Here is a 20,726-nt window from a genome sequence, read left to right as displayed (position 1 = left end):
CCACTGATTGGTGCTTCATGTGACTTCATTGTTTGAATAAAATGGAAACAGTATATTCAGATTTCAAAAATCTCTATAAAATTGCTATGTCTCAAGAAAATGTGTTCATGAAAAATGAGTATGAACTGAGTAAAAATGTTTTTGACCTGTATTTCACATACTAATGATTTACGACCTATAATGGAGATGGGTTTTCTGTTTACAGGGAGAACCGCACCATGCTGACTGTTTACCTCAAAAGCCTGGCGGGCAACGTCTATCTGCAGCCTGTGGAAGAGCTGCAGGTCTGTGGGGTCTGCCAGCCGGTCTGAGTACACCCGCCTGGACTCGTGCGCCCACAGCCGGACGAGGTCGCAACCCTGCTTCACCCACTCGGGGGTGGAGAACAGCAGGCCCTGGAACCACACACGCGCAGGCACATACATACGCACACATACGCTCAGACAGACCAAGACCGCCATGGCCACCTAGGCGTGCTCGTGCTATAGAAGCTCCGCCCACCTGGAAGAGGCGGGTGAGATCCCACAGGCTGAAGATGTGCTGGAACCTGGAGGCGGAGGGCAGGAGGTGCTGGAGCGCTCTGTGGTGGAGGGAGACGGAGGCCCGCACCACCGCCGGGCCCCTCGCCGACACGGCTGCGTCGAACGGCAGGCTCTGCAGATGCGCGCTTAGGATGGAGCCGTAGATGGAGACCAGGGTTTCATGGGTGGGGTTGCTCACTGCTAGGACCGAGAAATGCCTCTGGAACAGATTTAGAGCTAGTAAACTCTCATGGAAATATCCAGCATGCAGACGGTTATTCTTTATTATGAATAATGCACTCTCTCCAAATGAGAATGAATACCTATATACATAGAGGCAAAGCAAAATAAATATAACAGAAAGTTTGTTTTAGAAACTCAAGACACACTGGTATCAAGTCAATGTCTGTTAAGAAGCACCGATACTTCACCTGTAGTCTGGGATTCACTGTACAACTGCCTGCTTGTGGATTTAAACAGGCAATATACTGGGTGTTGTGTACCTCTTTCAAAGACAGCTTTTGACTGTCATACCTAGACAACAACATATTACCCGTGTGAATCAATGCTGTACTTTAATAAAAATTCTGGCATGCACACAGGCACACACACACACATACACACACACACACGAATAAAGCAGTGATTTTTAGATTCCATTTTGCTGACCAGTGTTTATAGTCCAGGTGCTGGCGTATGAGTGTGTGTGGCTGAACTGTGCCATAATGATCCACAGCTGTCATGTTCATATCGTCAACAAAATAGATGAGCTTCTTGCTCCCTGGGGGGGTGAACTTCCTGCCTGCCTTCTTCTCCAGTGGTGTTTCCAACATCCCTGACAATAATGACAAAATAATGGCTTAAATACATTCAAATACATTAAAGTTACATAATTAAATGTACATTAAATACATACATTCAAATACATTATGTCATCATTTTTTAGTTTGGACTGGAATCCAAGAATCCAAGAATTATTTTGTAGAGGTGAATTAAGGTGACTGGATTTGTAACACATTGTCGAAAGATAATAGCAGACAAGGTTCTTCCAGCAGGTGGCGACTCTGAGCTAGAAAGGCTTTCACTTGAACATTTGAATGTTCATGAATGTCTATCGTTTTGTGATGTTGGCTACTGTACTGAAACTTTTTTGGCTTGACAGTCAAAGGTTGCAGAGTTGACTTGTAAGACCAATATATCATTACCTACAGCATAATAAAAACACTTAATCAAGTGAAATGACTATGAAACATTAACTGTGTAATATATATCCCTCATTGCTCATCCAATCACCTTAAATGGCTGAGAAAAACACTTTCTGGAGAAAAAAAAAAAGCTCATAATTTCTTCTACGGCCCACCAGGAGGCGCTGTGTTCCCTGCAGAAGTTCCAGGACAGACAAGATGGAGGAGGGGGACTCACTCTGCAGCGTGGACGAGGTACTGTAATAGTGGAGGGGCACGTTGGCAGTGAGGAAGGAGTCTGGCAGCTTGTGGAGCAGGTCGGTCACCAGAGAGGTCTTCCCCGTGCCCGCTCCCCCGACCAGCATCATGGGCTGTGCGCTCCTCAGGAGCAGACGCAGGAAGTACTGTAGCCTCCTGCTGTCCGGCGTTGGGACCCACGCCGCCTGCACCCCGCCGGACGAGACACAGCACTTCAGACACCTTTATAGGCCCAGGTGCTTTCAAACGATTAGCAAATGCAAATGTTTTTTTTTTTTGTATTTTATTTTTGTCTTATTTCATATCATCATAGTAAAGTAAAACTAGAAAATCTTAACGTTACGTTACTGATTCATGCTAACCCTAAGTAACCTTAATTCCCATATGTGCGTTAGAATAATAAAGCCAGACTAGAACAACCCGAGAGTACTGCTTTCTCTTCCTCTCAGCAATGTGTAGTGGTAATTGGATCTGCTGCTGAGATGTGCCTGTCAGCAGTCTGAGCCCCAGGCTGCAGAGATCCTGTTGTCTTCCCCTCTGCTCACTGACCCTGCCTAATGTGCTAACTACTTGAAATTAGCCTGGCATTGTTGTGAAATTAAAACCACTTGCTGCGGGGGTGTGAATTTTCTCAGCAAAAGAGTCACGGTGAAGACAAAGGACACCATTCAAGTGTGCTGTTTGGGACATGAAAGAGAGCTTGTGCGGTTGACAGGTACGGTGAAAAAAAAAGATAACAAAACTTCTGAACTTTTTTTTTTTTTGCTCTATCACTCTCAGACCTGTACTGGTGTGTCTGGCTCCATGTGAAGAGGAGGTATTTTGTCAGCCCATGGTAAGAAGCGTCTGGTGCAGGGATCCAGGTAGTAGTCAAACACGGAGCCGTGGGCGGGCAACTTGATGGTCTTCATCTCCTTGGTCCACCACTTACTGAACTCAGCTCTGTAATCATGGAGCTATGCAGGCAGACAGATGGAGATTGGCCAGGCTTAAATAACCTTCACTTCACTACTACTTCACTAAGTCTTCACTACTGTTATGGAATTATTAGAATTCTTAGTGTTGTGCATGAACTGAGATTAAGCGCTTGTCTTGCTGAAGTGACTGAGGAGTGTTCTGATACAGAAGCTCTCAAATTAGTATAAAATGCTTAAGTTCATCACAAAAACTTTACATAAATTTACATAACAGAAATTAAGATCTTTTCTGTTATTGATAAGCCATCTGATCCTGGCCATGTGAAATAGCATGTTGTATATGTAATACTACATTAACTAGAATAAAACACATAATAATACAAATAACCTTTTATTTTAACTACAAAAAATGAACCCCCCCCCCCCCCCCCCCCAGGGTTAATGAATGCTTTTAAGATCGGTTTAAATTACGAGAACAACAAATATACCTGATCTTGACCTGTGGCCCCACCAAAAGCCCAGATACAGGCAAACACAAAGTAGGTCTCATAGACGTCTCGAGGCGAGTCAGCTGGGACATTCTCTGGAGTGAGCAGACAGTCCAATAGTGAGCACAGGGTCTGAGACGAGAGGGAGACGCAGACACGCATTACGCACGTACGCCGTTGACGGAGCGGAAGCGTCTTTTGAGAGCAGACGGAGGGAGCCTGTGGGTGCGTGCGTGTTTCGTACCTGTACCATGCTATTCTCAGGGATCGGGGTGACGGTCTTAAACGAGCCCTTCATCTGATCTACGCAGCGGGAGACGTATTTGTCAAACAGGATGGTGAGGTGGGCTCTCTCCGTCTGACGCTCTCTCCTGTCAATCCAGCTGGTTACATATCTGCAAACAGGAGCAAATCAATGCTGGACACACGGGTACTGGTCAGCAGCGAAACAGGATGTTACTGCCCACTGTGAAGCGTTATAAATCACGCGAAGAAGGCAAGTGCTTAGATTGACAGACAGGTTCCAGCCGAGGTCCTGGGGATTGACGTATAGGATGCCGGCTCGAGACACGGTGGCGGGCGTGGCGTGGCTGAGACGGCCGGTCTCAAACACCAGACGCATCGAAGGAGTGAGAGGAACCCTCTCGTTACTGGCCAAAGTCAGCACCTGTTCAGGGAGAGCAAGCAGAAGGTTGAGGTGATACTGCAGCACGTCCACTGACCAGACTAGGAAGGCTCCCAGTTAGTCATTTCTAGTCCGTCTTATGAGGGGACTTGTTCTGCTTAAAGCCATCAGGAGAATGAAGCAAGACCTTGTTGTCATCCATGACGGTGTTGAGAGACTCGATCCACATGGGATCTATGTCTCCATCCAGGACGATCCACTTGGGTCCAGGGTTAGGGTTGTTGGCCTGCTCGCGCATGAAGTAGGACAGCAGACCTGCCACACGCACGTCACAGGAGAGAAGAGCAGCAACAGTGAACACCCGCCTCTGAGGGGGAGGGGCTTGTGGTGGCAGCTGGGTAAAGCTATGAAAGAAGTGACCGTCGATGTACCATCTTTCCATTCCCGCGTTGCTGGGTGGGTAAATCCAAAAAGCTCGTCTGTACTTATTGCCTTGGGGTTCAGATCATTCCAGACAGGCTTCTGTTTCATGTTGATGTAGGTTTGATAGAGAGTTCTCAGGATCTGTTTAAAGAAGGGTTCACGTGAAGCTGCTAAAGTTTAATCTCAGGAAAACTTCAACCGAACACGTCATGAGGGCTCCTACCTGGCTCTTCCCCGTGCCGGCGTTTCCCACCACAAACACAGAGTGACGAACACTCATTAGCTCTTCCAACTGAACCACCTATAGTCCGTGTCCAAGACATATCATTACCGCCTCCACACGACAGACACTTAACAAGTGCCCATTAAAATGATGGGTTATCATTTCATCCTGGTAGGAAACGTGCCCACTCATTAACTGCCTTCCGTGGTTCTGACCTTGAGGATGAAGGGATCCTCTGGTTGGAGTGTCAGCTCCAGGGCGCTCTGCCTCACCAGCTGTTCAAACTCGGCGTCCGCACGCCTCTGGACCTCCACACCGGGGAAGAGGTCGCCGATCAGGCCCAGGAACGCTGGTACATCCTCGGTCACAATCTTCGGCATGTTGAAGTCCCGCAGAGCCCGCATTAAAACCTGCTCGTGGAAGACGGCAGGCGTGTCATCACCATGCGCTACTCTACTACATGCATTCAAATCACGTGAAAGGTGGTTAGACCGATATTGTTCGAAACATTAACTTAAGCAAAGGAATAGCACCTGATCTTCTGGTCTGGTCTTGTCTTCTCTTCTAAGGGTACCAGCAACAACCAGGACAGACTTAACAGCACGCAAGCCCCAGTCGTAATGGTCCTGTGTGATTGCAGTAACTTCTTAGCCCCATATAAATACACCTGATCTCCGCACCAGGACTTTTTTGGACCAGGACAGATTTTGATGGTCACTAAGAGGACATTATGCATTTCAAAGGACCTGTTTGGAGAGCAGGTCCTTGCAGAGGCTGTACAGGGTGATAAACTTCCGGCTGAGGATGCTGGCATTCAGGAAGCCCTCAGCCATCAGCATTATCTCACAGATGAGCTCCATATCCGGCACCACCATGGCACAGGGTCTGGAAGCACATCCAAGCAGCTCTATTTATTACAAGGCATTTATTATAATTATTATAATAGCAAATACAATAAAACGTGGTGATGCTTTAAAAATGTATCTCTGTAATATGGAAATCATTTCAAAATGTGAATATGATGTGAATGTGAACTACTTTTCACGTCTATAATGCAAATGTAACCACACGTGTCAGTATTGAGACGTGCTTCTTAAAGGGTCTGGGCTGACGCCGTGTTTGTGTTCGAGGGTGGCACTGTGCCACTGGTTGGGGCCGTACCTGAAGAGGGCTTTAAGGTTCTCGGGTAACTCGGTGCGTCCTGCGTAACCAGGGTTCATGGTGATGAATATTCCAACAGCCGGCCTCAGCCTGATCTCCTCCTCCAAGAAGACAAAACTGCAAGACAGGAAGGTCACGTGCTGTCCGGCGGCCGAGCGTCTGCGTTTGTGCGTGAGCCGAGCCCTGAGCCGTGGCCCTCGGGCCTCTTACCACGTCCTGCGGTGGCGAATGGCATCCTGTATGGTCTTGACTTGCACCGCCACGACTGACAGCACCTCCACGGCGATGCGGTTGAACTCGTCGAAGCAGCCCCAGGCTCCCGTCTGAGAGAGGCCCTTGAAGATGTTTCCTATGGACTGAAGGAGTCGCACAACCGCGGAATAGTACACAACAAAAGAACGTTTGAAAGTCGTGCTGTGGAATAAAACCAGCGACAGTACCTTGTAATCCATCTGCTCCGAGCAGTTAAACACGTACACCATGACGCCCAGGGCCTTGCCGAGGTCCTTGGTGGTCTCGGTCTTACCGGTACCAGCCGGGCCGGCCGGAGCGCCACTCATGGTCAGGTGCAGAGATTGGGTCAGCGTGACATAGCACCTGTTGGACAACAAATCAGCGCTCACTCACGTGCACTGTGCCATCAGGAACGGTACCATGCGAGGATACGTGATACACGCAAGCGCGGCTGGGCGTGGAGCTCGTGGAGGGGGGCGGGACAGGGCGGGGCTACCTGTCAGTGAGAGGGGTGATGACCAGCCGTGGCGTGTTGCCCAGGTACTCATAGGAGTAAAGGAAGTGGGCGTCGCAGATGCTGGCGTAGCAGTGCCTCTCCTCCTCGTCCCAGCGGTGACGTAGCTGCGAGTGCCACGTGAAGGCGTGTGCGCTGCTCACCTGCACAAGCGTCGCAAAGTGTGTCAGCCACACCCCAAATCTGGGCGGGGTCAAAAGTGCATCATCCAGTTTTCCCTTTTTAGTAAATTACTCGATTACTGAACTACTCATAATTTAGTACTTCTGTTTTGTAAGACTGGCTTTGTATATATACAGGATATAAAACACAGAAATATAAATATTAAACAATATATATTTATCATTGTATTTCAGGTGGTCTTATTTGGTTCATTAAACCTGTACAGGGACACCTGATGAAAATGAACCTTTTGGCAAAGTCAAATCACATTTATCTTTAATGTATGTTTATCCTTCTAAATAAGCACAATAAAGTTATGAGTCATTCAACTGCTGAATGCAAAAATTTTTAATTACCGGTACATGTCTGTGTACAATGAAATGCAGAATATATAACAATGTGCTTGTCGGTGCTCACCAGAGAAGATGACTAAAAGGTGTATTACACCCACCTGGTGAGCATTCATCTCCTAATCATTACTGACGAGGATGTTTAAACATGTTCTAACCTTCTGAGCGATAAGTCTGGACACCACGTCTCTGGCATGGACGTCGATGGTGCAGACGGTCATGATCTTCCGCCTGTCCCCTGGACTCAACTCGCCCAGTAACATGTTTATCAGGGAGTTCAGCTGAGCAATCTGAAGAAGTGGGGCAAATATTTCAGTTTATGAGGGCGCGGTAACGGCTTGTGGGGGCGCGTGGAGAGCTCTGTGGCCTGTGCTTACGGTAATTATATCAATTTACATGCCAGAGAGGAGTGGAGGTTAATAACAGCAGTGGCAGGGACTCAGGGTCACATGCTCATCAGAGACATCCCTCCACATTTATGGAGCAAGGTCATATATTCCAGTCAGGAGGGCAAATAAGCACAGAGCTCATTTATCAATGTAGTGTGTGTGTGTGTGTGTGTGTGTGTGTGTGTGTGTGTGTGTGTGTGTGTGTGTGTGTGTGTTTGAATGTTTGTGTGTATGTGAAGGACTATTCACACATGTGAGTATGTGTGTGTATATAGAGAGGTATTACTGTGGAAGTGTGTGAGTGAGTGTGTGTGTGGTGTGTGTGAAGGCTGGTCTGGTTACAGGGCTACAGTGTGGATCCCTGTCACAGACAGGCAAATGAGATGTAATCTCCCACCCCCCAGGTCCTGTATATTAGATGTAAAAGCAGTTCACGTTGGGCTGCATTTATCACTGTGTTGCCTGACAGCGACTCCAATCATGAGCCGGGAGGGGAAGAGGCAGATTATTCAAACGCCGGCCAAGGACACGGTAACCTTACGGGCCGCTGCTGACAGCTCCTGACACCGCAGCGGGAATATGGACGTCCTCGCCGGGCTGCTACGCCACGGCCCGCCTGACCCGGTGTTACATTCGCTACTTCATCACAGAGCCACAGAGCCCGGCCCGGGGGAGCAGCAGAGGGGCCTGTAGGAGCTCCATCAAGCCGCTCTGGTGCTAACAGCTCTGTAAGTTCAGAGTGGTGCGGTAGCCAAGCGTTCAGGGGGCAGGCTGATGTGACTGAGCAGATTATTATAAGTAAGTGATTATGACATCGTTATGGCAGTCCACCCGGATTGGCTGACGGACGCCCTGCTCGAACGACTATTCAAATCCCACATGCAAGCTAGATCAAGGAAAGGTTGGAGCCTAATCACATTCACAACACTTAAAAAGAAATGAGATCCATTGTGCAGCAGGTCCATGGTGTTGAGGACAGGTAATGAGGGCCCTGCTCGTATTAGACATGTGAGCTCGTGATCCAGAGGCACTGACATGTACCTGTTTCCTGCCGTAATCCCGCAGCGCCGTGTCGAAGCCCTCCGCCAGACGCCCGAATGCCAGGCCTACGTCGGCCGACCACCAGATCTGGGAGGCGGTGAGCGCGGCCTGGGCCGGCTGCTCCAGGACCCACTGCTCACGGGGCCGGTCCTCGTACGCGGCCGTCGCCTCGGCGATGCACGTCCGCACCGCCTCCTGCATGGCTTCCTCCAGACGGCCGAGCCACAGCTCCACCTACGCACAGCGGTTTCCATCAGTCGCAATCGTTCTCGTTCTTCCGACGAGGACCAAACGGAACGATACTATTATAACATAAAGACATCGACAGGGACGGAGGTCTTACCGGACCGACACAGTCACACCGAGAGTGGAAGGACACGTATTCCCTCTCTCGACTGAACATCCCCACAGCTGCCACGCCCTCCGTCTCGTACCCGCCCTCCCCGAACTGCAGGTCGGCCATACTGTCAAACAGCTTGGCCAAGTGTTGGGTCACCTGAGCAAAACGACACGGTTCAGCCCAGCTCGAGACAGCGACGAGCACGGCGCGAGACCTCAAACAGGACAACGCTCAAAGGGGAAGAAATGACGCATACATAATGCTCGAGTTCAGACGCAGCCATACATCTAATTATAATCAACTACCAGTGAGATCAGAACCGGGCACCCTCACCCTGTTCTAATTGAGTGTCTGAACGCGACCGCTGGCGTGCGCGGGGGTGGATCTGTGCGGAGAGATTGCTGGTGAGGGTCAGAGTCAACGCAAGTGTGGATCGTCTTCCTTTTACCATAATCATGTTTCAGAGAAATAATGTCCTTCTAACTATCAGTGTGATGATCAAGAAAGTTTAATCAAAACAGATAAAGGTCACATGAAGTGAGGGAGAACTCATTATACTCGTTCTTGCACTGAATTATAATCTACACAGTTGAATCAGAGCTACAGTGAGACACTGATGAATGAATACCTCGGTACTATGGGCAATATGCCAGAATTAAGAGGACTGTTTTATTGATGGTGAAAACCATCGTGTTAAATATACAATACTGTGAAACAAATGTCCAAGAAACCCAGTAATGGAGACAAACTGGGAGCAAACACATGTACTGTCTTGTGTCCAGTGTCATGTGCAGGTGCTTGTGCTGTTGGTCCTGTCTGTCCTACCTGTTCAGGTTGACTGCCTTTGGACAGGATGTCCAGTAAGTCGGCAGAAGAGATGAAGTAGAATCTCGGGAAGGCCTTTCTCTTGGTTTCGAGGTATTTGGCTAGTGCTTTCTCACACACATCAAGTCTGGAAAAGAAAAACCATTGATCAAGTACTCGGGGTTGTGAAATACTGAAGGATAACTGCACTTTGAGTGGTCTGACAGACCTCTTCTGCAAGTCTTCTAGCGTCTCCAAAAGATCACTCTTGTTTGTGGCAGCAATGACATTCTTCGTTTCAGCACTTTTAATCATCAGGTCCTAAAATCACACGTGGGTTGCAATCATTTCATACATTCAAGAAGAACAAATCTTTAAGTGATGAATTTTACTGCACCTTCAAAGGCAAAAAGTTTATACCGGTCATCAAACAATACAGCTGTCCCTTCATAACAGGTATATGTTATGACTGTGTCTAAACTCACAGTACCTTAACTTCTCACTCTTGCATAAATAGGCTATTTCTTGTAAAACTCCAAGAAAAATAATAAAATAAGAGAATCGATGCACGTACCTTAAAGTTGGCATGTATGCCATGGAAACGGTGCGTGTCTACGGGCAGCTGGTGGCGAATGTCGTCTGAGCCCATGAAGATGCCCTCCAGGTGCAGCCAGGTCCTCTGAACCTCCAGCCAGATCAGCAGCACGCTGTCCGCCTGGCTGAGCTGCATCTGCAGGACCTCCACCTGCTCACGAAAGAACTCCACCGGCTTCATCTGCAGCATGGCCTGAAGTTGCACCTGAGATGGCCAAGACAACACACACACACACACACACACACACACACACACACACACACACACACACACACACACACACACTCAGCATCAGTGTGCACATGGACCTCAGACAAAACACACACACACACACACATACACACACACACACACACACACACACACATACACACAGCAGCAGCAGGGCACATAAGGAACACAGACAATACACACACACACTCACACACACACACACACTCAGCAGCAGGGCACTCAAAGAACCCAGACAACACACACACACACACAGCAGCAGGGCACATAAGGAACACAGACAATACACACATGCACACACACATGCGCACACACACATGTGCACACACACACACACAGCAGCACATAAGGAACGCAGACAATACAAACACACACACTCAGCATCAGGGCACACAAGGAACACAGACAATACACACACACTCCGCAGCAGGGCACTTAAGGACCCCAGACAACACACACACACATATACACACCCATTCAGCAGAAGGGCACACACGAAACCCAGAGACAACACACACACACACACATTAAGCAGAAGGGCGCACACGGAACCCAGACAACACAGACACACACACACACACACACATACTCAACAGCAGGGCACACAGAACCCAGACAACACACACACACCACACACTGTGGTGACTGATATGTGTTTATCAGTTTATATTATCTCCTTTTAGATTTAAAATAATTAATTTGGTTTAAAACAAATTTGGCTTTTTTATTAGGCTCAAATATTACCGATCAGATTATGAATCACTTCTCAGTGACAATCTTCGATTAAAGCCTGGATTACATCTTTCAGTGAAAGACCATCTATATGTAGAATACCATTACAAGACACTAGGCTCAGTTAGTCTGTTGATCTTCCTCTTTATCTCTGTGTGGGCTGACTGTGTCACTTCAGCATGTCACACTTCCCAGCCGTGCGTGTCTGTGTGTGTGTGTGTGTGTGTGTGTGTGTGTGTGTGTGTGTGAGGGCTGCGTGTGAGCGCACGGCCGCCTTATTGTGCACGGCATTGTGTTTGGCCGGGACTGGCCCCTACGCACGCAGCATGCAAACAAAGGCATCAGTGTGTGGTCTGCACGCTGTAAATCAGTGGATTGAATGAAGGCGGCTGACGTCAGATCTGTCGCCCCTCGACACAGACGGCAGAGGAAGAGGGAGATAGAAGCCCCTAAACATGCCATTCATTTTCACCAAGCCCCTCGGGAGACTCCCTGATGAGCTGGCCAAATATGCTGAGACATATGGTAGCTTAGCTTTCACATTGGTACTGCGCATATATATATATATATATATATATATACATGCAGTACCAATGTGAATGTAGTAATTCTACTATGAGTCCAGTTTCAGATGATAAAACCTGGTGGTCCTCCAGCATCTCAATGAGGTCATCGTCACACTTCAGAAGAGGGGTGGAGGTACGGAGGTGCTCCTCATAAGTGAACTCCATCAGGCTCCATGTCTGCCTGATCTCAGTCAACACCTGACGAGGAAAACGAGACCTTCAGCTCTTCTGCTTCCAACACTTATTAAAGTAAGTATATTTGTGAGGAAACCTTCAGAGAGGACAGGAGGAAGCTCAAACCTTCTCAATGGCCATTTCTTTAACCGCTTTAGCCACCGTGTTGTGAACCTCCTCTTCGTACAGGTGTAGCTGCAGCTCCAGGACGTCTGCGAGGGTTGTTCTCTGAGTCAGCGTAAAGTCCACCTGAGAAAAATAGAACTTTAACTTGATGTGCTATTATTGCTATAAGACTTATTTAAATATATTTAAACTTATTTAAAGTTTGTTATCAAACTGCGCTACAGCTGCTAGCTGCTACCATTGGCCCACTCACCCTGGTGGCTCTAACCAGCTGTGTCCAGTGTCGCTCTCTCATAGCAGGATTCTGAAGCTCGGTCACGACCCGCAGGGACGTCAACAGATCCTTCAGTGCATGAGCAAAGCCAGCGTAGACGTCCCATCCACGGGCCTCCTTGTCCAGAGTCTCCATCTCCTGGACCCATCGTTAAACTGGTGTAATTATCACGTTCACAAATTTGTCCAAATGTTTTTTCGACTTGTTCCCAGAGGCAGGAACAACTACAAGATGAGGTGTCAGATGAACTTGTTTAAAGCTTTCAGAAAAATGTTCAAAAATTCAAAATTGGATACATCGAACATCCATTCCAGGTGGCGTGCAGTGCGGTGGGAGGAAAGTACTGATTGGTCAAGCGTGTGGAAGTCCACAGAAGCAGAAGCTCTTACTTTTGCAAACCTTCTCAGTTCTGCGTCCATGTGTTCCACATGAATCCCTCTCCAGTGGGTGAGCGTCCAGGACGCTATGCTGCTCTGTGGAGTCATAATTACTGTCAGGCGGCCATGCTTGGAGAGAGGTTGAAACACCTCATAGTACTTCATGTTCTTGAAAAGTACCTCGGCAGCAAGAACTTACAAACTGGTAAATTACAGTACTGTATATCAACAGTCACTACAGGGAATTGTACTATTCTGTTCTCTGATAATTTTACAGAGCGCATCACAGTTAAATACGTCAAGAATGACACGACTGAAATGAGGGTGAGTGATTAACCTGAGCACACAGCAGCAGGTCCCAGAGCTGCTTTAAGACAGCAGTCTCTCTCTGCCACAGCCGCAGCTGCCTCAGGTCAGGGCTGCTCACTTCAAACAGCTTACACGACTCCTGCAGCTCCAGAAGCTCCTGTTCCAGAGTCAGCATCTCGCTGCGGCACTGACACGCCACACCGTGACACGGTTAGCTCTACTGGCTAAAGTTAGCACGTCTGGCTTGGTGGAATGACGACAAAATGTCTGGATAAATTCGAAAAGGCAGCTGGAAGTGATGAGACGTACCTTGTCTAGCCGAAGGTAAGGGCTCTCAGAGTTATACTCAAAGGGAGCTTGTGTTCTAAACTTCTCTTCAAACTGACTCAGCTTTCTCTGAGGGGAAAAGCATCAGCGAAAAGAAGCACACGCAGCATAAATCTCTTTTCTGTACAAGTCAAGAATAAAAATTACAAAGAAATGCCAGAATTATCTGAATGTGTGCCCAGTTCGAAACGTATTTCAGTCTAATTAAAACAGGAACAGTATCGCTAACCTCAAAGGCCCCGTACTTTCTGCGGATGACTGCCACCTCAGCGTTCTGGAGAGGAGCGACCTCGTGCTTCACAGCCCAGGCTAACTTCTTAACACTGGTCCATCTGTCAGGAAGCTCCTGAAAACAGGACAAAACGTGGCCGTGAAATGTACGCGCACTATATATCACTAGAAACTGAATGAAAATACGGTCAAATCAAAGCAGTGACAGACGAATCCTGCTGCGAAATACTGCACACTGTGCTTTGCTTGTTGTTTCTAAGGTGTCTTCCAAAATCACGTCCTACGTGTATGTAAAGTGTGGCGTGGCTCTGTTGATATGCAGGGAGCATGAGGACATTACATTTACACTGGCCCTTACCTCCAGATGGGTGTAGATGTGATCTGGGAGCATTTCTCCGTACTGCTCCAGCAGGCTGGCCACAGCCCTGAGCGGCTCAAACAGCTGGTCCGTGCTGGCCTGTCTAGATCGGACGGCCAGCAAGTAGCCCATGGCCCGCACAAGAGCCTGGTGTTCCCCACTCCGCACGGGCTCTCCCAGGCCTGAGGCCACCTTCACGATAAACTCCTCAAGCTCCGTAACACTGAGAGACGGGGAGACATTCAATTATTCATTTTCAAGAAAGCAAATAATGCCAGTGGTGGTAAAGAGGTGTCGCATTTGTCTGCCTTTTACACATTTTACAGTATATATCGGTAGTAAGTAGTGGTATAATGCACTTGTCAAAGTGTAGCTTTAATGTGAATGTTAGACAGTTTATTTTCAGCCCACCTATCTGTAACATATGATATGAGGTGCTCTTTGAACATCCAGCTCCATTTTTTGATTGTGCTTAACAGACTAATCTTGAATGAGCGGATATCCACTCTAAACCAGCCATCAAACACGCGCGCGTCTTCCAGTTTGCTGACTCGAGCGTACAGTTCTTCATAGTGGTCGATCTGTACACATAAGGATGAAGTTCTTAAGAGAAGCCTTCAAAATAAATTAGACTTCATCTTCACTTCTGTTCAAAAACAGCATGGAGCTTCACCTGGGCTCTGAACTTGTCGGTTGTGGGTGGATTCTCTGGTAGTCCCTCTTCTCCGCACGCCTCCACGTACTCAGCGGTCAGAGGCTGACCGTACAGGAGGAACTGCCTGAGGAACTCGGGCCGTTCATCCAGCCACAGATGTGAGTAGAGGTCAAAGGTGCCCTGGTACTGACCTGCACTCCTGATAGCATCACTCACCCGCTCCATCACTTCATGTCGCAGGTCTAAGAGGTCAAGCATGTCATCCATATCATCCTGCCAAAGAACGTTACATTTTACGAAGGCCGCATGTCGATATGAAGAACATGGGGCAATAGAAAATGCTTTCAAATGTGTGATTTTGAGCCACATCTCTTGAACCACTGTTCACCTGATAGTCCTTCAAGTCCAAGTGAGATGCCACCCTGCTGACTTGAGCAGACAACTTGAACACGTCACCCAGTAGCCCCTCCACCATCTCATACAGGCCATCTCCAGCATCATTGTCCAGAGAGGGTCTGAAGACAATCTCAGATCCACTTAGCAGCATCTGAGCCTCTAAAATTGGAGCTTGCTTCACAGATCTTTCCATGTTGTTGACAAAGAACTCCAGGGAATGAGTGATGGCATTGAAAAGCCCTTCCACCACCATCTCATCCACATATTCCACATACTGTTGCCATGCCTCAGATCCATTATCTGCTGCATACAGACGCTTGTTCTCCTACAAAGATTATTGACAAAGGTTCCATAAATAAAGCAAAGGTTCCATAAATAAAGTGGAACATCCAACTTCACCGAACATCTCATCTTCTGCCACCTACCTGGAGCAGACGGTGTATGGTCTCTCCATCGTTCCTGATGCTACTGTATTTCCTTGCCACCCTTGCTGTTCTATCCTCCAGCATGAGCAGCGAGTCTTTCTTATTGTCCTTCCTGCAGAACATCGACTGCTTGCTCCATCCCTTCATCAGCTCCTGGATCACCTCCACGTTGTCCCTGGACTTCTGAAGCCTGCGCTCCAGGTTGTGGACGGTGTCCTTCGCCCGACAGATATAGTCCCAGCACTGCTCGTCCTGCCACGTGAGCTCAGTCTCCGCCCGATGCAGCTGCTCGTCTATGGCCTCCAGCTCGGCCTTCAGAAGCGACGCTTCCACGTCCACGGCCGTCTGACGCACCTTGTTGTAGCCCTGGACCAGCAACTGCAGACTGCTCGTGCACTAAGAAGGGGGAGGGGCGCTCAATGACAAGGAATTTCCTTCGCACTGTACGAAAAGCTCGTCTGTACATGGCTGTGCTGTTATTAGAAGTTGACTTCAAATAACCAATGATAGTCAAAATAGTCAAGTATAAACAAAGGAGTTGACTAACCATGATGAAAGTGTCCCTCTTTTTATACACCTCCATCGCAGCAGATGGGATGCTGGTCTGGTCCAGCATTTGTAGATGTCTGACGTCTCTCAGGACATCCAGGAGCTTGGGTCACAGTGTCAGTGTGAAAAGAGTTATGTGAAACATTTGAATCTATATAAAAGCAATAAGTTAGTTTTATCATATAATGGGCACATGCTATTATTTACCTGTAGATTGAAATTCACTGATAGATGATCAGAGCTTAAATCTCTCCTTATGAGGGGCTGGTCAAGGTTCATCTGGCAGATGTGTTTAACATTATCACACCAGTCTGAGTAGACCTGTTCCTCAAACTCATCCAGTAGTGTGGACACCTCCATGTACTTATGATATATCAGCTCCAAAGATGCTCCTTCCAGGGTGCTGGTACATAAACAATACAGTGATCCCTCATCACTCAAATTATCCACTATATATATGCAGATGATGAACAAAACATAAAAATTATTTATGTTTTTCACATTTTTACGTATTTATGTTCAGTGAATGCAGTACGGAGCTATGAACAGATTGGAAGCACTTACATGTCAAGCACAAATCGAAATTTCTCCCATGGAATTTGAATCCTGTCCCTCAGCATTCTAGCCCATTTCAAAGCACCGGACATGGCGGCCATGTTTTTACACAGCATGGCTTCACCTTTCTTCCTCTGGAGAGGAAGAGTAAACTTTATCAGTCCAGTATCAGTCCACTATCAGTCTAGTATCAGTCCATTATCAGTCCAGCATCAGTCTAGTATCAGTCCAGTATCAGTCTAGTATCAGTCCAGTATCAGTCCATTATCAGTCCAGTTTCATTCTAGTATCAGTCCAGTATCAGTCCATTATCAGTCCAGTTTCAGTCTAGTATCAGTCCATTATCAGTCCAGTATTAGTCCAGTATCAGTCCATTTGACGAGTGGAAAACAATAGTGTTGGTCATACATTGTGCAATACACATTTATAAGAGTGTGGACTGATACTGGACAGTGGTACCTGCTGAAGGTGAGCGTTAAACAGATGTTTACATCTTTCCAGCTCAACTCCAAAATGATGTATCAGTTTAGTGAAATTGGGCGTGAATGTTTCCTTAATAATCCCTCTGTCCAGGAATGGTTTGAACAGTGCCAACAGCTGTGAACAAACACATGAAAAGGCTCAATCGTAAAGTTTACACTAAATGCTATTGTTTACACTAAATGCAATTTTTTTTTTTGTAAGCCGTTATTTATTTGACTCACTTTGAAAATAGATTCCAGTCCTGAACAGTCTTTGTAGGCCAAGCAAAGAATGTTACCCAGGCGTCGATCATAGTCTGTAACCTTTTGTTGGAAATGTGCATAGTCCTGCTCAAAATCCTTTAATTCAGAAGGGAAGAATAACACACCCAATTTCTAATGAACACTTGGAATTAATTCATTTTCTTTAAAAACTGAAAATAACCAAAGAATATAAATACATTTTTCATACAATTCAAAATACCAATAACGTTTTCTAAAATCTCAGCTGGAGCTGAAAAGAAGTAACTCTTTTGGGTCTCTACAGTGACTACTCTTTATATAATGATCAGAACCGTCACCATGACGCATGCAGAGTAAAACAAGGAATCACCAAAGAACTGCTGCAAAATGTAAATAAAATTTTATCACATATAATTAACAGCAGAAATGCAAGTCAGTGCAGTACGTCAGTGCAGTACGTCCTTACAACTGTAACATTAGCTTTAACACTAAATGACACCACTACATATTTTGACCAATACCACATTGTTGATAAATTTCAGATCCAAACCTTGGACGTCAAATCCAGAGGATCGTGTTTACCGTCCCTGATTTTTTTGCAGAGTTGCTGAAACTCTGAATGTAGCAGTGAGACCTGCTCGGTGTACATTCTACCCTTGATTCCTCCAAATATCAGCTTCTCCATATTCTGTAGATCTAACACCGTGCAGAAAAGGTCCTGAAACACACAACCCTCCGTTTACATCTAACCTCTAAAAAGTGTCACACATTTATTAAAACAAGAACGGGGAGAATCTTACCTCTAACATTAGCACTCGTGCTAAGAAACCATCCAGTCGAGAAAAGACCAAAGCGGATGGGAAGTCCCACCACTTGCATATGGAGCTGGCCCAGACCGAAACTTTTTCTCTGTAGGTATGGAAAGTCTCCTTAAAACATGTGAGGAGCTTCACCACGGTGCGCAGTTTCTCCAGCGTTTCCTCTGTCTCTCCTCTTAGCAGCTCCTCTCCACCCAGGTACAAGCTAGCCTAGATAGAGCAAGGGCATATTGTTCAAATGTTTTATATTGTTTGGGACAGTAAGGCAAAATCACTTGAGGACTTAAAGGATGTTCTTCTGCTGTAAATCACCACTGTATTCCTTCTTGTGTTATTACTCGGGTACTCTGGAGACAAATGGAAGTGATAACACCTGGGAAAATATACTGTATTAGATTAATAATACTTGGATTAGAAGAATTGCTACTTTGTACTCCAAATCCTAGTTCTAATCCTTGTCCTTTACAAAATGATCGTCCTCACCTGCTGAATGAGCAGGTTGCCGAGTTCCTGAAGCAGCACCACAACGCGGGCGGGTGTGCGGTAGGACGCACAGTGGGTCCAAACCAGGAAGACAAGATGGAGGAGAGGAGGGATGAACATCTGGGTGGAGGAAAACTCCCCCTCTTCCACGTGGAGCAGGAGCGGGCGGAGCAGCCGGAGGCGTTCGTCCACGTCTCTGGCTTCCTGTAATGCTGCGGAAACACGTGAGACGCGTTTACTTGGTTGGGCGAGGCTGTGAACGCCCCACGTGTGTCAGATTAGGCTGTTTCAGGTTGCAGTTTATCACGTGTGCTTTTCTGGTGTAAGCCTCATTCTCCCGTTAAAGAAAATACATACAGCTCACTGATGTTATGTGTTGTGTAACACAGGTTCATGTATATTTATCATGGAGTGGTGACTGGTGGAACACAAATCAGTTACCATGAGCAACCTCCACTGTCAGTGTTTTAAAAGATGGGTAATAGCTGCTGTCTGCCACCTCGAGGACTCTCACCATCTTCTGGATAGCAGGGCTCTGAATCTGGAAAACAAAAACCTACAGTGACAACAGTCACCACAGTCGGTTACATTACCATTGCAGCACGCGAATGGTTACGGCAGAACAAACCTGTTCATAAATGTTTTGTATGTTCTTTTTTCTAGAGCTCCAGAAGTCAAGTTCAGTCATAGGTCCTGGGTTCAGCCCCTTTAAGATGAGCTCGGCAGAATCTTCTTTTAATACTTTTTGAATCAGATGTGTCCAGTTAATGACCATGGACTCAACAGCATGCACCACCATCCTCCTGTCACGACAGTAGTTAACGAAGTTGTGAAATAAAAGATAAAACAATGATTGACCATACAGGAAACAGGAAACAGTAAGGGCCAGAGTTGCCCATCCGTGGTCCAGGAGTCCTGGAATACAGGCGTAACACACTTACTAAACTTGGCAATTTATCAGGTATGTTTGATCAGAGTAATCACCAAAATGCATTGGACTCCATAGCTAATCTTTAGGAACTGGGCATCCCTGTTAAAGATAAAATGGCAATATTTCATTGATACCAACAAATAAGGCCTAAAGCTCTTACGGACTGAGGAACGGCTCCAGACGATCTTCTGTCTTCCCTGAGACAGCAGGAACAGGAAGGACTGTTTTTCCACACACCTGTCCTTTCACCACTGACACCTTGTTTGATAAACTCTCAATGTGTCGTGTTACATCTTGGGATATCACATTTGGCCACAGCGTATGATTCTTCTTGTTTGACAAAAGCGGCAGACAGACCTTGAGATAAAACGGTGAAACATTATACACCCACAATCCACAGACCTGACTGTTTCTGAGGAGTAAATCAAACATTTATTTAAATGCTAGTCCATTGGTGAGATATCAACTTAACAATAGGGTATGTGAGACATCTGGATGTGTGTAGTATTTTCCCCACAGGCCTAAGGCTTCGATCAGTCCTTGCTAGAGCAGACACTCCCCGGGAGTCTAAGACTTCATTACCTTGTCCACACTGCTTGACAGCTGCAGCAGCAGGAATGGTGACAGTACCCCAAAGAGCAGAACGCTCCTGTAATTTCCAGAGACCACAGGGACACTCTCCTTCTTGAGAATGTATAATGTCTTACATTCGGGGCCAGAAGAAACCTATTGCACGTTGAACAATATACAAATAAAACAATCAATCAAGTGATTTTCTAAACTATGAAGCACTGCCCACAGGCTGTGCACCTGCTGAACATTACACTTGTCACACTGCAGGCCACACTCACCTCGGTGGAAGCAGTGAGAACAGTTGGCGCTGATGAGCTGAAAAACAACAACTTATCTTGTTTTTCAAAGTAGTGAGTAATAAGCCTTTGATTTTCCTCCACAGTAACGAATGTGTTCCAGGACAAAGTTTTAATTTTCAACAGTTGGCAAATTCTCATCCCTATAAACTGTACACGTTCGTCTTCAGAAAACTGAAGGGGTATATCTTCCTCCTCTGACATCTTGTTACAAAAAAAGAAAAAAAAAACAGTTCTAGGCTCAGAAAAGACGAGAAAATAGTTTCGACGCGCAGCTGCAACTTACAGAACTAGTGAAAGACATTTAGACAAACCGCGCCAACACAATGTTTCCGTCCTCGCACGAGCTCACATTCCATTTAGGAAAAGAGGCTAAAAGGGGCGGAACAGCGTTCAGTTCCCTTGGA

General features: G+C 46.7%; 1 protein-coding gene across 1 annotated transcript in view; it reads right to left on the bottom strand.

The window, feature by feature from the left end:
* LOC143473663 (dynein axonemal heavy chain 11) overlaps positions 1–20,672 on the bottom strand; it is a 109,716-nt gene extending 89,044 nt beyond the window's left edge. Inside the window, exons 1-50 of the mRNA XM_076970754.1 lie at positions 20,302–20,672; positions 20,033–20,176; positions 19,611–19,807; positions 19,148–19,322; positions 18,961–19,060; positions 18,520–18,731; positions 18,019–18,246; positions 17,769–17,936; positions 17,219–17,335; positions 16,974–17,111; positions 16,524–16,648; positions 16,167–16,362; positions 15,958–16,062; positions 15,411–15,806; positions 14,978–15,310; positions 14,608–14,862; positions 14,346–14,515; positions 13,935–14,157; positions 13,575–13,691; positions 13,328–13,414; positions 13,047–13,205; positions 12,722–12,805; positions 12,312–12,470; positions 12,059–12,181; positions 11,834–11,956; positions 10,209–10,433; positions 9,864–9,955; positions 9,656–9,782; positions 8,834–8,986; positions 8,491–8,724; positions 7,219–7,350; positions 6,531–6,691; positions 6,241–6,397; positions 6,011–6,156; positions 5,801–5,917; positions 5,386–5,524; positions 5,173–5,265; positions 4,855–5,049; positions 4,640–4,717; positions 4,425–4,557; positions 4,181–4,308; positions 3,887–4,035; positions 3,613–3,763; positions 3,369–3,500; positions 2,746–2,919; positions 1,944–2,148; positions 1,191–1,356; positions 953–1,055; positions 502–741; positions 234–395 (exon numbers count right to left, since the gene is read on the bottom strand). Of these exons, the coding sequence (XP_076826869.1) occupies positions 234–395; positions 502–741; positions 953–1,055; positions 1,191–1,356; positions 1,944–2,148; positions 2,746–2,919; positions 3,369–3,500; positions 3,613–3,763; positions 3,887–4,035; positions 4,181–4,308; positions 4,425–4,557; positions 4,640–4,717; positions 4,855–5,049; positions 5,173–5,265; positions 5,386–5,524; positions 5,801–5,917; positions 6,011–6,156; positions 6,241–6,397; positions 6,531–6,691; positions 7,219–7,350; positions 8,491–8,724; positions 8,834–8,986; positions 9,656–9,782; positions 9,864–9,955; positions 10,209–10,433; positions 11,834–11,956; positions 12,059–12,181; positions 12,312–12,470; positions 12,722–12,805; positions 13,047–13,205; positions 13,328–13,414; positions 13,575–13,691; positions 13,935–14,157; positions 14,346–14,515; positions 14,608–14,862; positions 14,978–15,310; positions 15,411–15,806; positions 15,958–16,062; positions 16,167–16,362; positions 16,524–16,648; positions 16,974–17,111; positions 17,219–17,335; positions 17,769–17,936; positions 18,019–18,246; positions 18,520–18,731; positions 18,961–19,060; positions 19,148–19,322; positions 19,611–19,807; positions 20,033–20,176; positions 20,302–20,523 (8,148 nt within the window). The 5' untranslated portion in view covers positions 20,524–20,672. The remainder of the gene's footprint in view (positions 1–233; positions 396–501; positions 742–952; positions 1,056–1,190; positions 1,357–1,943; positions 2,149–2,745; positions 2,920–3,368; positions 3,501–3,612; positions 3,764–3,886; positions 4,036–4,180; positions 4,309–4,424; positions 4,558–4,639; positions 4,718–4,854; positions 5,050–5,172; positions 5,266–5,385; positions 5,525–5,800; positions 5,918–6,010; positions 6,157–6,240; positions 6,398–6,530; positions 6,692–7,218; positions 7,351–8,490; positions 8,725–8,833; positions 8,987–9,655; positions 9,783–9,863; positions 9,956–10,208; positions 10,434–11,833; positions 11,957–12,058; positions 12,182–12,311; positions 12,471–12,721; positions 12,806–13,046; positions 13,206–13,327; positions 13,415–13,574; positions 13,692–13,934; positions 14,158–14,345; positions 14,516–14,607; positions 14,863–14,977; positions 15,311–15,410; positions 15,807–15,957; positions 16,063–16,166; positions 16,363–16,523; positions 16,649–16,973; positions 17,112–17,218; positions 17,336–17,768; positions 17,937–18,018; positions 18,247–18,519; positions 18,732–18,960; positions 19,061–19,147; positions 19,323–19,610; positions 19,808–20,032; positions 20,177–20,301) is intronic.
* Positions 20,673–20,726: the final 54 nt, after the last annotated feature.

This window comes from Brachyhypopomus gauderio, chromosome 13, assembly GCF_052324685.1.
Source record: "Brachyhypopomus gauderio isolate BG-103 chromosome 13, BGAUD_0.2, whole genome shotgun sequence".
In the NCBI taxonomy this organism is placed as follows: domain Eukaryota; kingdom Metazoa; phylum Chordata; class Actinopteri; order Gymnotiformes; family Hypopomidae; genus Brachyhypopomus; species Brachyhypopomus gauderio.
The sequence above is the reverse complement of the archived record's forward strand: the minus strand, read 5'-3'. Positions and strand labels throughout refer to the sequence as shown.